Genomic DNA, 14,787 nt, shown 5'->3' with positions numbered 1-14,787 from the left:
ACCTTTCATTCTCAGTTACAGGTCTGTCTTTTTGGTGATTTCCCTCATGTAAATGGAAGTATATCTTGTTACACACAAGTAAAGGCTGCATGCCAGTAATAAATACATCCTGCTGTCTGTTAGGCAGGTCTCATGGACTGTGGAGCTGCTGGAGAGTCTCTAGGAAGGAGTTAGGTCTGCCTTGCCAGTGGGAAGATCTGCGTGAAGCTTCAGGGCTGTCAGTTCCCTGCTCTGTGGTGCCCTTACCTTGCCTGGGGGGTTATCACTGCCAGGGCATTGCCTGTGGCTTGGTTGATGTGAGTGCATCAGGCAAAAGAGGAGACAAGAGAAGACAGTCCAGGATTTCCAGTTAAACTTTACATTGCTTGTGATAGCATGTGGAACAAGGAATTGTTTAAGGGGAGGATGAAGAAAAGGTGGGGAAAGGGATGGGCTGTGACAGAATGCAGCAAGAGAAACAAGTTTAGGTTGTGTGTAACATGTGCTACTCTGGGACTGATACACCTGGTTCAGGAAAAATACTCAGTGCATTCGAGTTCACTTGTGAATATGAATCGTCTAAGGAATTTAAGAATCCATTTACAAACCACTTACACCCACATCATCCTATTTGCACTTACCTTGCCAAGCATCTGTGGGCCCTGAAACCTCATGGGAACTATTTTTTATTATTATTATTTAGGAAAGATCTTGGCCTGTTGCAGTACCATCCTGCTTCCTTTTTTATTTACCTTCTTTCTTATTTCTCTGCTTGTTCTTTCACTTTCCTTAGCAGTTCACACATGGCATGGTAAGGTTGTAAAAGTGACAGTTCATTATATCCAGGAATTCCAATATTCTTGGGGTGGTGGGTGGTGGGTGGTGGGTGACTGTTCCTGAGTTGCTGATGCTGCTATTTCTGATGTACATGCTGCATACACGTGTTTCGTGTGTCTAAATAAATGCCTTACTCTGATCCAACAGGCCAGAACCAGTCCTGTGGACAAAGGATGGTGGAGAGCTTCCAGATCCAGAGAGAATGGTTGTCAATGGCAGGGTTCTGAGCATCAGCTTCCTCAACAAAACAGACAATGGCACGTACCGATGTGAGGCAAAAAACCCCATTGGCCGGAACAGCACAGAATATGTCCTGATAGTACATGGTGAGTGTGCTCTCCTTGGTGCATCCCATGCAGGTTTAACACCTCCAGCTGATACAATCAGGTGCCCATGGCCGTTATGGGAAGAACAGCGAGAAAATTTGGAAGTGTAATTGCGCATTTATCGATGCTATCGCCTGTCTGTGGGGACTGTGTTGTCTTTCTTTTATTGGCATGCCTCTCTTCTTACAGTTTAAACAAAATGTATTCATTTATGCTGTGAACTTTTTGCTAAGTAAGCACCTGTTTTTCACTGTTTCCTAAATACTTGCCTCAGGCCCAGCTGTAAAGATAAAGCTGGTTACAAAAGGATATATGAAGAGTAATATCAGACAGATGTGTGTGTGCCTGAGGTTTTCTGCTTAGCTTTTTATAGACCACCAAAGGCAGGACGTTGGATAATTCACACAAGCCTGCTACTGAGAAAATTCAGCTCATACAAGACAGCTGATATCACCTGGCCCATCATTACAGTCAGACCTCAAAATTGTGTCATGTCCTAAATGCATTATACTACTTCCAATAAAATGGAAAAACAGGAAGGTTCATATTAAATTACAGTACTTTTGTTGATTTTTTTTTTCCCCTAATAAATTAGGTAACAATATGTGTCATGTGAACAACTAGCTGCCTTCTACTTTGATCATGAAATAGATTGATATAAATCAGCTTTAGGGGAAACTATAATATAAAATTAGCGTTTGCCTTTAATACAGCCTGGCAGTTTGGATCTAGGAGTCTCAAAACATGATGTCAACTTATCACAGGTAATTCCTGAAAGGTTATGATGGCCATAATTTGAATTTTAATATAAGAGAATATAGAGGCAGAACTTTAGTTCATGATGGTACTTTTTTCCCCTCTATTTTTTTAATGCAATTTCTTATAACTGTGACAAAATAAAATGAAAAAATCTCATGTAAATTTTAGTCTTTAAATAGACAAGAGAGTCATGTAGATTTTATTTGCTTGTGATGAACTCAGTTACAACACGTATACATTTCCTTGGTGGTTGTAAGGTTTCAGAAACATTTTTCACTACAGATTTACCTGCCTCTAGGTATTTGGCATAAAACTTCCAGTAAGTGCTGCTTTCAGTAATGAGATATTTATTGGCACTGTTGATGAAATGTCATTTATCAAAAGAAACACTTAAGTTACTTTTCATTTTTCTTAAAGTTCACCATTAGTTTATGTAGGATTAGTGACAAGTAAGGAGGAGAGATCTTTGCATGAGGAACACAGAGCCTGTACTGCTGCGTGAGTATTTCTGTGTTAAAGACAAACAGAAAAACTAAACCCTCTAACCTCTATTTACATTGTCTGCTACAAGAAGAGGAAAAGAAAAAAATGTGTTTTTGCATCCCAGAGGTGGTGGTGGTGTGGTGGTTGTTGGCTGCAGGCACAAAGTGCTCTGCCTTTGATGAGGTAATGGCTTCTTGCACTTACCATGTGTTGCAACTTCTGTCATTTGTGTTTTCTGCCCAATTTATTTATGTGATTATTTCTGAAAATACAGCCTTTCATGATGGGGGATCTTTTTCCATCAGTTATAGAACTCTATCAAAGAATATTTCACCATTCCCACTCTCGCACAGTGGTATGTCCCCTGTTGATCTGATTATCTTGCATCAACTTCCTGGCAGTCTGTAAAATCATTCATTATCAGGGAGGCATTCTGTTATGTTTGGCAGCACATTAGGCATGTTATCAGGTTTAGCTTGCTCATTGCTGACCTTTTCTGTTATGAGTACCCGAGTTTTCCTAATTGCATTTCTGCGATTCCGGCGCTGGAACTAGAGAAGGTAAATGTCAGGTGCTTGCCAGGTTTCTGAAACAATCAGAGTTATGTGACAGAGCATGAGATGATGTTTAGTACTTAACAACTTACTGGGGTTCCGAGTTGTAAGGTTTATTTTAAGTACAAAGGAGACTGACACAATTATTTTATCAAGTGTGGCACAATCGGTTGTATAGATAAGTTTAAGCAGCCTTACCCCTTCTTTAGCTCATTACATTCATGAATGTCTCTAGTGAACCATAATCCTCCTAAAATTATACAATATATTTTTTTCCTCTCTCTCTGGGGGCTAGAAAACCTACTTTTTATCATTTTCTGAGATGCATCCTTCTATTTAATAGAGGATGTATTTTTTTTTATCTTCCTAAATATATCTGGAATTTGATTTCTCATCCCTTCCCCTGTGCTTAACGTGTTGATGTAATTTTTTGTCCTACTCCGTTGTTGGAGCTCATTAATCATATGACTTCTTACCTTGAATATCAGGTTTCTAAGACAAGGGACATGCCAGATTTCCCACACCAGCTTGTGTGAGGAAACAGTGGACATCTGCACAGGCAGGGAAGGACAACATGATTCACAGCTTTCCTTCTCTTATATTTACTGCGGTTTCTATACATTTTATTCCTTTCTTTTTTTTTTTTTCACTTCAGCAGATTTTTATCTCTTTCTGGTGTTAATGGTATAAGAGCTTCATCTGCCTTCTCTCCTTTTTTCTTTTCCTCCCACTAAGAAATCTCCCTATCTTGAGTGATACTCAATCTACTAATTCTCTCAACTTTTTTAAGTTATCTTCCTAACTCAGAGAAGATTTAGGCAGCTTTAGTGTAGAGAGAACACTGGCTAAAAATGGCCAGTTTTCATAATCAGAGTTTATCACAATTAGAAATTAGGAGGAAGCAAAGTATTTATACATAATAATTATACAAACCAAGTAGAGAGTGTCTCATGCCTTTAACTGGACCAATCTAAACACAAAATTATTCAGTAGTATTTTTTTTCCCCTGTGAATGGTGATGATGAGGTAATACTGTTTTGATGTTAAGTGATGGCAGAAAAATAAATATTGCTGTAAGCAGATGAATGGAAATCTGTCCAATACAATTAGTATCTGACAACATAAAATTATTTTTAGATTTTTTTTTTTTTTTTTTTTGTATAATTAAAGAAACCAGACTTCAGAGAAACTGAATCTATTTGAATAAGGTTAAAGGCTTGGGCTATTAAATATGCTCGTGCTGCTTTGCCGAATCAATGTGACTGCTAATTTCATTTTTCTTAACATTTATTGTTAATAATAAATGTCAGAGAGTACTCTGTGAAGCAGGAAGGTGGGTACAAAGTCAGAGTTTATAGGCAGAAGCACAAAGGCAAGACATGTAGTTTGCTCAAACATTTGTTTCAAGCAGTAACAAAGGCACAGGCTTTAATGCCTGTAGCTGTTGTCATTTCTGTATTCTAATTGGCAAGCTTAGTGCTTTAGAAGTGCACATTCTGGCTAGATATATTACACCCTTTCTTTGGTAATGGGCCCCAGGCAATTTTCACTCTCTTCCAATTTATTAAGAATTTTTGTTTACCTTTGTCCAAATACTCATCATTAATCACCGGCAAACAGAGCAAACTGTCAAACTCGTGTTGCTCAACCCAAAAAAACATAGACTCTGCTCGCAGAGCTCTGGTAATAACTGCAGTGATTTAGCTGGGGTTGAGGAAGGAGGTGTTCCATCATAATCAACCTGAAGACACACAGCTGCTGTGCTTGGAGGAGCAGTTCACAACCTCTGGGTGTCACTGCCAAAGACTCACTTCAGCACCACCTTGGGTGAGTGACAGAGCATCAGTGAGAAACCTCCTTAATGCAAACAGCAGCAGCTGATAATTTGCAGCCCTGTTTGAAAAAGGAGTACCCTGGTGAAATAGCCTGATCTGCCAGTCTACAGCCAGGCATTAAATTAATTGAAATATTCAGAGCTATAATGTGTTGTGCAGCAGTTCTCTAGAAGAGCAATGTGGAAATGAACGTGAATCAGCAGCTGTGAATGGCCAAGGCAGTTCTTATTGCCCAGATTTTAACTAGGAGAGCATTTGAGCCAGTTACTGAGGATCTCTGGGGAATAAAAAGTGGCATGACACATTCCTTTGTCTTCAGCCTCTCATTTTTATTTTTTTTTCCCTTGAGCAAGCTATTTTTTTGCAAATAAAAGCAACTGAAAGACCGAGTTACAACCTCATTAGTATTTTGAAATGTGCTTTCAAACAGATGATCTCCTACAATGTGTAAGACCAGAAGTCCCACTGCACCTTTCCCAACTGTAGCATTATTTATATTCCACCTGCTTGTCCAGTCCCATTTCAAAACATTTGTCATCTTAGCTTCCACAGTAACCTGTGGCAACAAGATTCTGAATTTAGTTATGTGCTTTGAGGGAAAAAGTATTCTCTTTTGTTTGTTTAAGCCTGGTGCTTGATCTCTTCACATTCCAGCCTTACAATCTATTTGGCCTCTTGCTGTTTGTGCTGGAAGTTTGCATTTAAAATTACATTTGCTGCTGCCCTTCAGTAGATTCTAAAGTATTTCCACATTGGTCTCTACTTCTCATTAATTGTGATCTTAAACTCTGCATTTCCTGGAATTCTCTGCCATTTATCCATTCTACTTCTTTCATGGTCTCTTCTCCCTCCTCCCCATTTTTTTTTTCTTAATTTTTTTGGTCTAGTTCTAAATCTCTGTGACTGACTGTTCTCCGTATCTGGAACAGATATGCCAAATCTGCACCAGACACCTTAGTTTGTTAAATCCTACCTCTAAATATATTTATAGAGATTCATCTTCTGTGCCCAACAATAATTCCAGCACCATGCACTTGTACATCTGTATAAATTCATTGTTTGTTTGTTTTTAATTGGTGGAAACTCTGTGGAATCCAAAACACATTAAATTAAACACTCTTCTACCTCTGTTATAGATTATTTTTTCTTTGTCAGTTCATTTGCCTGCAATCAGATCTTTTGTTATAATTCATTTCTGTTTTGATGTCCTCATAGGGGGCCTTTACTTTCCTGTATTTCTCTAACTCCCTTGTGCGTCTGTCTCTATAAAAGTAGAAACTGAATAGAGCAGAAAATTGAAAAAAAAAAAAAAAAAAAAAAAAAAAAAAAAAAAAAAAAAAAAAAACAACCCTGAGAATATATTCTGCTTTCTTTCAAAATTAGGCTTAATGAATAGGTGATTAATCTTTCAGCTTGCAAATATTATCACTGCAGACCTCTGGTAAATCTTATGCAGTCTTTTTTTATAAACATATAAGAAAGAACACATAAAAATTTTGGGAAAGAAAGAAAGCAGCATCCTTGTGGAGCAGCACACTCATCAATAATCTTGGCTGCTCTGTGTTTTGGTGTTAAGATGCTACAAGTTGAGATGACTGGACTTTTTAAAAAGTTTCCTCCTTTAAAGTGTCTCATTTAGACACACCTCAGAGAAAAGGCTTTCTTTGCCTGTGGGAACACCTTGCCTTTATGTGAGCAAAGCTTGGGCTTTGCGAAAAGAGAACAGAGCAGAGTTGTGGTGTGATGTAACAATAATAACATTTATAGCTGCAATAATGGATGGATTTGGTAAAAAAAAAACCAACATTGCCCTTAGAGCAATCAAGGCATATCAAGAATATGAGATTCAGAAAACTTCTTAGGACTTAATTAGAAATTCACTGTATGTGACTAAGTGTGCCTTTTAGTTTTGAGATTTTTCTCTTTCAAATCGTTGTTTGAATTTAAAGAAAGAAGTCTCAGTATTGAGTCCTTAAAACAAAGGTGAAAAGTTTTTCTTATTCTCATTTCAGATGAAGTAAAAATAAATTAAAAAGTACATAAGATAACTTGCAGAAACAAGGAGCCTGGGCTTTCGGTTGGAAGATAAATAAAAGCATGCTCATGAGTACTTGCTCAGTCTCAAAAGCCTTCCTTCCCCCCAAGCTATCTTCTTCAAAGCATAGCCCTTCAAATTGTGTTGAAATTCTCCAATTTTACATCAAGGTTATAAAATGACATTAAGGCATTAAATCATTACCACAGCATTAAAGCTGACTTCTCCAGCCGACTTTTTGGTTGGGTTAGAAGAGGTGGTCCAGACTTTAATGCAGATGAATTTCTTGCAGTCAGATGAATTAAGAAATCATGCAATAGAGCTTTTGTTAGTGGGCTGAAGAAGAATAGTGTTTAGTTGACATTTTCAGGTATGAGAAGCCTGTCAAGAAACTTGTGGTGGAGTTGTTGGCTTAATTTTATGGATGAATTGTCCAGCTATTATCCCTGAACGCTCTCAAGGCAGCTACTTTGAAATTGCTTTTTGTTGATAAATACTTGAATAGTGGGGTGTATAGTCAAGCTGTATGAACTGATCTTTCTTCATTTATGGTGACTTTAGAAAAATAAGATACAAATTTCTTTTCCAGATAAGCTTAAAAGTATTTCGGGAAGGTCAAGAAAATAACATTCCAAACCACACTAACACTTCTGGGGAATATGTTTGGCACTTCTACATTTTTATATTGAAATACTTTTTTTTTTTTTCTCATTAAAGGAAACTTTTTAAATGGAGTGATTTTTAATATAACATATAAGAGGGTGGGGCTTTTTGTTTTTTAATTTCATACTGGAGTAATCATTGAAATTGAATGCAGAGTATTTCAGCAGCAGGAAATCTCTCTTCAAGCCCTTTCACAATGGAGCGATAACAATATATAAAATAGATCAATATAACCTTTAATAATATATTCTAATATGTAAAGTTCCTTCCTATTTGAATACACATTGTATGTGTTCTATAACTTGTGCATTTGGAGAATTTCTTTAATAACGCACTATGCTTGAAAATATTTGATTTTCTTTGTGCTCATATCATTGGCTGATAGGATAGTTCTAATGAGATTTCTGAAAAGGAAAAGATTGTGTGGATATACCAAATATGTCACTCTTGCTCTTTGGACTGTTTTAACTGACTTTCAGTACTGTTTAGTTTATTATCACTGATTAGCTGTAGTAGATTGCTCTCTAATTTTTCATCCTTTGCTATTGCTTATACCCCCAGTTTTCCTGAACTTTACTTCAATTTACCTTTCTTTTTCTTTTTTTGAGATGCCATGCTTGTAAAATTGCCATGTCTATGAACATCATATGCATTCTTCATTAAGAAAATGTTAACTAAGTAATTTTATTTGAGGCTGATGATAAAGTTACAATCTAGCAGTTGTTAATGATCTTCTGTTTCCATCTAGATCATTTAGTATGCAGGAAACTCAAACCATAAGGGCAATATTAAAGTGGCTTAGTGATTTTCCTAAATTGAAGCCTTTCCTGTGCCATCAGGTGGTGAAATGCAGATAAGGGTGTCCTGTCTCTGTCTTTCTCATATGGTGCTTCCATAACTTACCTTTCCTTGGGGAATAGGTTCCTCAGTGTTTCACTCCATTCAGGAAAGAAAACAGAACATTATCTAAGTGATATTGCATAAAATGACCACTGGTCATGCCAGGTGATACATCAGAACTGTGCTTTGCTCCAGCTGAGATTGTGAATTCTCTTGGAGATAGATGTAAGTGCCTTGGAAGAGGGGTAGAGAAAAGCTTCTGCAAAAAAATATGCATCTCTCTTAGAGAGCTTTCAGAACTTTTATATCTGAGGTCTCTGATCACATATGAAGATGAGCATGGAGGCTCAGAGAGAAGTAGATTATTAGCTTATCTCAAACCATCAGTATTTCTAACATCCCTAACTTTATATTAAAAATTATTAGTACTGATTATTCTACTTCCTCTCTTTAAAATTTTAATTATTAATTATTTGGCGAATGTTTCTGGAGTTTGTCTTAGCTTGCATTTCTATGTTATATAAAGGAGAAATATTCAATAACATGTTTCTTAGAGTACTCTATTAGCATTTTTTTAAAGAAAATGAAGCATTTCTCCACTTGTTTTCAGTGTTCTTTCAAATAAAGAATAAAGTTTTGCAGGGAAAAACTCAAGGAGTGGGCAAAGCATTTATTCTTCAGATATTACTGTGGGTCATTGCACCAGTGGATTTGTTTTTGCCCCAGTGGTTTTGTGGTTTACATTTTCTGCAGGTTTCCCAACCCTTGGTTGGTGGGAAGCAGGGAGGATGGGGGGATGCTGACATGTTGAAGTGCTTGATGGAGGAGAGTCCATGGTGATGACTTTCATCATTTTGGAGCAGGAACTGAAATCTCTTTGCACTGCTTTGTGCATCACTTTGTTTAAAATAAATTAGCAGATATGATCAGTAGTTCTTTATTTTAAAAAACCCATAATTTCCACTGGTGAATTATCCTGCTTGGTGGCATGATACTTAAGGTACTAAATATCTGCCAGTCTGAAGGGGAGCTTATTTTTAACAAAAATAGGTCTTGACAATATTGCACAGATCCCACCATTCCTAATTATGTGTTTTACAAAGCCAAAGAACCATGGCAGGAATCCAACTACATGTATAGAACTCTTTTGAGGACAAAAAAAACCAAAACCCAACAAAACCGAGCATAAGAGATTGACAGCTGGAAAGACAGGGCCTTATTTTCTCAGGTAGTGTATTTTGGTGATAGGAATATGAGAATTAAGTGTATTAGTCAGAGTAAGTGCCATGAAGTGCAAAAATCTGTGTTTTAGGTTGCGCAGTGCCAGTCACTTTCCCAAGGTGGTTTTCAATGAGATCCAGCAATCCCACTGTGATAAAGTGTTTCAGATTAGTGTTGGACCCTTCGGTTTTATTTTGAAATAAACTTATTTAGAATAAACGACAGTCCCTGTTATCTCTCTTTACTAACCTTAGAATTATTGCTGGGAGTTTGGAGTTGTTTAAACAACTTCAGTGATTTGTCCTGAATTTCTCAGAAAAATGGAGGTAGCAACTGTAATAAAATAGAGATCAGCAATCTGTTTGCCTCCATTTAGCTTCAACACCTGTCCCCATAAAAAGGAAATTTTGGAAAAATCTCTTTATTCTCTTTACCGTCTTTCTTCTCTCTTCTCAGTGCAATTCTGGCTGAGGTTTTTGAATTTTTTTATTTTTTTATTTTTTTTGGTCGGGGGGGGGGGGGTGGGATGTGTGCGCACAGAAAGAGTCAAGTGTCATTCTGAGCAAGCTGTCATCTTTGTTCAAGGCTGCTGGTGTCTGAATTTGTACTGTGCATTAGCTTTTCCTTATAGGTTTTCAAGGGCCAGCTGCTGGTACTTTATTTCAGTTAATTTTGAATACTCCTATTTTATGGCTTGGAAAAAAAAAACCAAGAAAATATGACTTGTCTGCTTACTTAAAAAGAATAAAAAATGAACATCACAGGCCTAATGTGACTTTTAAGCAGTGGCAGTGGGCCTAGAACACCATATTAATAGTGATAGAATGGTGTGTTTCTGGGGAAATTGTGCTGCCTTTATTCATACAAGAGGTTTGGTGGCTTTTGTGGTAACATTTTTGTCCTGAATGCAGTGAAATTGGCACTGCAGGTATAAAGAATGCTGCTTTTTTAAATGCAATTTTGAGAGGCTTTGTTTTCTTTTGGGGTTTTGATTTTTTTTTTTTTTTTTTTTTTTTTTTTTTTTTTTTTTTTTTTTGGGCAGAGGATTAAATTGAGCCTTGGGAGATCTGTTCAGAACAGTCTGTAAAATATAAGACATTCCACTTAATTCTTCTTTGTTTATTTCCCCAGTTGTGAAATGGGAATAATCCTCTCTTTTTTTCCTAAAGTTTGGTCTCTACTGCTCAAAAAATGATCTTACACATCTTCAAGGCAGAGGTCCATTCTTTACTGTTTCTATATATGTTAATGTTAATTTTGTGAACAAAATCAAGACATATATATGTATATATAAGTAAGATGCCTTTTTATAAGTAAGGTGTCTTCATTTGAGCCTATGTTCTCAAACAATGCTCTAAAACTTTTTCTTCTTACTTATTTAAAATGTCGAGTTACCAAATTCTTTTTCTTAGCCTGTTGCATGCCCTGCACATTTTACTTAGTTTCTTTCAGGCAAGTTGCATAAGCTTCAGTGCTTTAATGAGAAAGATGAGCTTTTATACAGATTGACTCCTTTAAAACAATGGGCTACTATTATTATTATTGCTACTATTGAATTGGAAAGGACTTTTTTTTAACACCTGGCAAAACTTGTGCTAAGTTTGGAGAAAAAAAATTAGGCCTTCTAGTGCTTCTGGAGTAAATTGAAGTATTTATTGTATTCATACAACTCCAGAACACTGAAGCTTAATCTTTCTGTTGAGTACTTGGTTAGATTTGTCCTTAGAGGTAAATCTTGTACCAATAACCATTAATAAAGTAAAACTTGGAGGGCTTGAAAACACATTCCCTAGTATTAAATAATTTTCCTACTTGAGAATTTCAATTTTTCTTGCACTACAATAATTTTCAATATCCAATTACCTAGTTAAGTTATTGTTTTGTTCAGTTTATCCTTTTTAGGAGATCTCTGCGTGTCACCTGGTTTTTAGCGCAAACAGAAATTAAGAATTAAGCTTTACAGAGTAGTGGCTTGTTGCGGATAATACAATCTTCCCCACCAAAACTGAGCAGCAATAGGTAAATATATTGTGAGACAGTGCATTATGTCGCCTTTTACTCTTCTGCTTCACTGGGAGCAGGGGCAGGGAGCTTTTTAAATGGCTGGGCTGATGACAAACAGCGAGTGTGACGGGCAGTGAAATGGGAGCGTGTTCCAGCATCTCCAGGCCCTCATTGCAAACTTCTCCCTCTGTTCCAAGGGAGCTGCAGTCAGAGTGCTTTTGCTGATAGCAGATTCAGTGGAGTGCTGTGGGGAGCAAAACCAGCCCTAAAGTAAGCACTGAGGGCTTCAAAGGGCAGACCTGACATTTTGGGAACTGTGAGCCACCAGTGCAGTACTCAAATGCTCATGTTAGATGATTTTCACGTGAAATGCTTGATTCAGGTTTCCTGGAGTCCCTCTGTGCAGCCCCACCAACTGTGAGTGCAGCAGACTGCTCCAGTCAGTCTCCAGGTGACAAAGCCAAATTTGTGGCAACATCTGGTGCTGTGCAGAAAGGCCGTGTTTTAACACCCATTAGAAAAAAAAAAAAAAAAAACAAAAAAAACAAAAAAAACAACCCACACCAAAAACCTTTTCTTTCTGTGTTTATTGTTACTCTTAGAATTTTTAGCAAGTACCCATGAGCATTATAAAGCACACAGTCCCAGGGTCTACTAAATCCTAGATTCTGATCCGTGCAAGCACAGAGTGGGCACTGCCTCTGCTCAGCATATTCTGTTTGTTAGGGTGCTCATAGAAGGTGGAAGAGGTGGGTTTTACCTAAATACCCTAAAATACTGCCTTCCTGGCCTAGAGCCCCACAGCTCTGCTGTGGGAGAGAGCTGACCTGGATTTGGGCAGATGCACCTTCAAGGAGGAGTCAGAGCTAGTCACTGCTCTCAGCCCTTCAAGCTTATCCTCCTTTGTCATGTCTTCCTGCCACCACACTGAGATATTTCCATCCCACTGCTTCTTCCTTCTCATCTGCCTGAGATGCACAGCTGCTTGTTTGCTGGCAGCTCTCACATCTGTCCTGAGCCTGACCTGGCTTTACTTGTGGGAAATCAGCCTTTCACACACCTGTGGTCTTTGCGAGTCCTGCTGTTGCTCTGGTGCACAAAATAAATGAGATATTCACTCCAGGAGTTCTTCCTAGACAATTTAGGGCAGCTAACTTCTTCATATTTCAGTGTCAAATGAGATGGCATAATCAGAAATAACTTGCTACAACACCTTGTTTTTTTCATATTCATCACATTTTTTATTTTGTCATAAGCAGTTTTGGTCAGAGTGTGTGTTGTAAAATGTGCCACAATGTGATATCAGGCCCTCATTTTTAGTGATTTGAGATGACAGCAGTACTAAAACTAATATTGAAATGGGCTTTGCTCTTTTGAGTTATATTCTTAACTTTCTAAGGACAGAATTTGGGCCAGGGATGTGTAGATTCCAGGTTTTTACTTGGCTCTTTGAGAATAGAAGGAAACAGGGGGTTTTTTGCTGTAATTCTTAATACTTCATCCTCCTTCATTTCCTACTGAAACCTATTGCTTTTGAAATAGAGGGAAAAAAACTAAAAAACAAAAATGAACTAAACTAAAAAAACACAAATTAACCAGCAAGCTCTAAATCTTTCTAGAAGAGAAGACTATTGTTCTTCCCAGTCCCTGATTTGTTCTTTCCGGTTCCTAATTTCTAGTCATTTTACTCTGACTGTATGTCTTGCAATATGAACTCATCCACTAGAAGACTGTATTGGTGTAACTAAAGATACAGATCTACATGGAGCTTTTGTTAAAAGGGTTTGGATATTTTTTAATGGCATCTGATTTGCTAGCAAAAATGTCAAGCACATAATTGCCATTTCAGAGTTTCATAAATCTGAATCAATTAGTAAAAAGAACCCCTTGACCTCGTGTCCATGAGCATTCATGATCATTCAGTCTAAGTACTAAGGAGCTATTGGCACATGATGTTCAAGCTGAGTGATCCTTTTGTTCAATCCCATTTTCTTGGTGCAAGGTAAATGCAGCTCCCTTTGAATTTAAAACCTTGCTAAATTATTTAGTGCTACATACCACAGGCTGATTAAATTTTTCACAGAGTAGTGAGATTGTTTCCCAGGTAGGTCATCACTCAGTTCAGTTTACCACTTAAAATTTCTTTCATTCTCAGTCAAAATGCAGCAAGGACCATCCATCATTATCACTCTGTCCTTTAATTTTTCTGTCAGCCTTTGTCAGGTTTGAAACAAAAGCCTTTACATTTTTATCAACTGCAGCTATTGTTGTCTGATTTGTGCTCAGTCATGTCAAAATATCGGTTGTGGTTTTTACCAAAAAAGTCAAATATTTTCAATAGGTCAGATCTATCTTTCACTTAAGCCTGCTAAACCAAACAGAACCATTTCTCATTGCTTTGGAAATGGAGAGTAAAAATGCTCAGGGCCAAATTGGCAGGGAGACTAAATTATCCAGGCTCCCTGCACTTAAATGGATGAATGTCATCTGCCTTAGCAAGGAGAACAGGGCATCAATTCAAAAAAAGAAGGAGAAGCAAACAGGAAATTTTGAGCAGGTGGGGCTGGACACTGCTTTGAGCTGATCTGGTACAACACTGCCCTGCCCCTCCTAAGCAGTTTTCATCTGTGCCTCTGCTAAAGAGCAGCTTCCACACTGAGCCCAGTTTGCCTGCTCCTCCTTTTTCCACCATCCACTGGGAATCAGCCTTCAGGCTGCCTGCTCTCCCCAGATACTACTTTTGGGACATTAACAGGCAGCAGTGCCACGAGGAACATTTCTTCAGAGCCTTCCTCAGTCTCCTCCCTGCAGCATCTCCTGAGCTCTGACATCATGTCAGGTCCTCACTGAAATGAGGGATCTTGGCTGAGCCTTTGCAGCTCAGCTCAAACCTCCCTGTGCCAGCAGAGAGAGGGCAGGAGCCCACCTCTCTCACCTGAATGTCCAGCTCAAGCCTCACCTGCTTAGCCTGTGAGACAGAAGTGACAGAGAGTCCATGGGAGTCCCTTGGCATGAAGGTCAACCCCTTTTCTATTTCCAACAGCTTTTATGGAAACAATTAGTTCTCCATGAGTTGTTTGCATTTCAAAGCTAGCAAGATGATGAAGTTAATACCAGCTTAATTACATTATTGGATTTTTGACTGAACATCTGCCTGTCAACAAACATCCAGTTTAGAAGTGAGGTTTCAAAATTAATGGAGACAATTATTGCTTGACTTCTAGATCTCCTGAGCATGGCTTTTCTATCTT

At 37.9% G+C, this 14,787-nt stretch overlaps 1 protein-coding gene across 3 annotated transcripts in view; it reads left to right on the top strand.

The window, feature by feature from the left end:
• CADM2 (cell adhesion molecule 2) overlaps nucleotides 1-14,787 on the top strand; it is a 570,185-nt gene that overhangs the window by 502,561 nt on the left and 52,837 nt on the right. For all 3 annotated transcript variants that reach the window (XM_083855090.1, XM_083855089.1, XM_083855091.1), the window contains exon 7: nucleotides 964-1,142. In XM_083855090.1, the coding sequence (XP_083711216.1) occupies nucleotides 964-1,142 (179 nt within the window). The remainder of the gene's footprint in view (nucleotides 1-963; nucleotides 1,143-14,787) is intronic.

Source organism: Zosterops lateralis (genome assembly GCF_965231275.1).
Source record: "Zosterops lateralis genome assembly, chromosome: 2".
Classification (NCBI taxonomy): domain Eukaryota; kingdom Metazoa; phylum Chordata; class Aves; order Passeriformes; family Zosteropidae; genus Zosterops; species Zosterops lateralis.
This window is presented reverse-complemented; position numbering and strand designations above follow the sequence as displayed.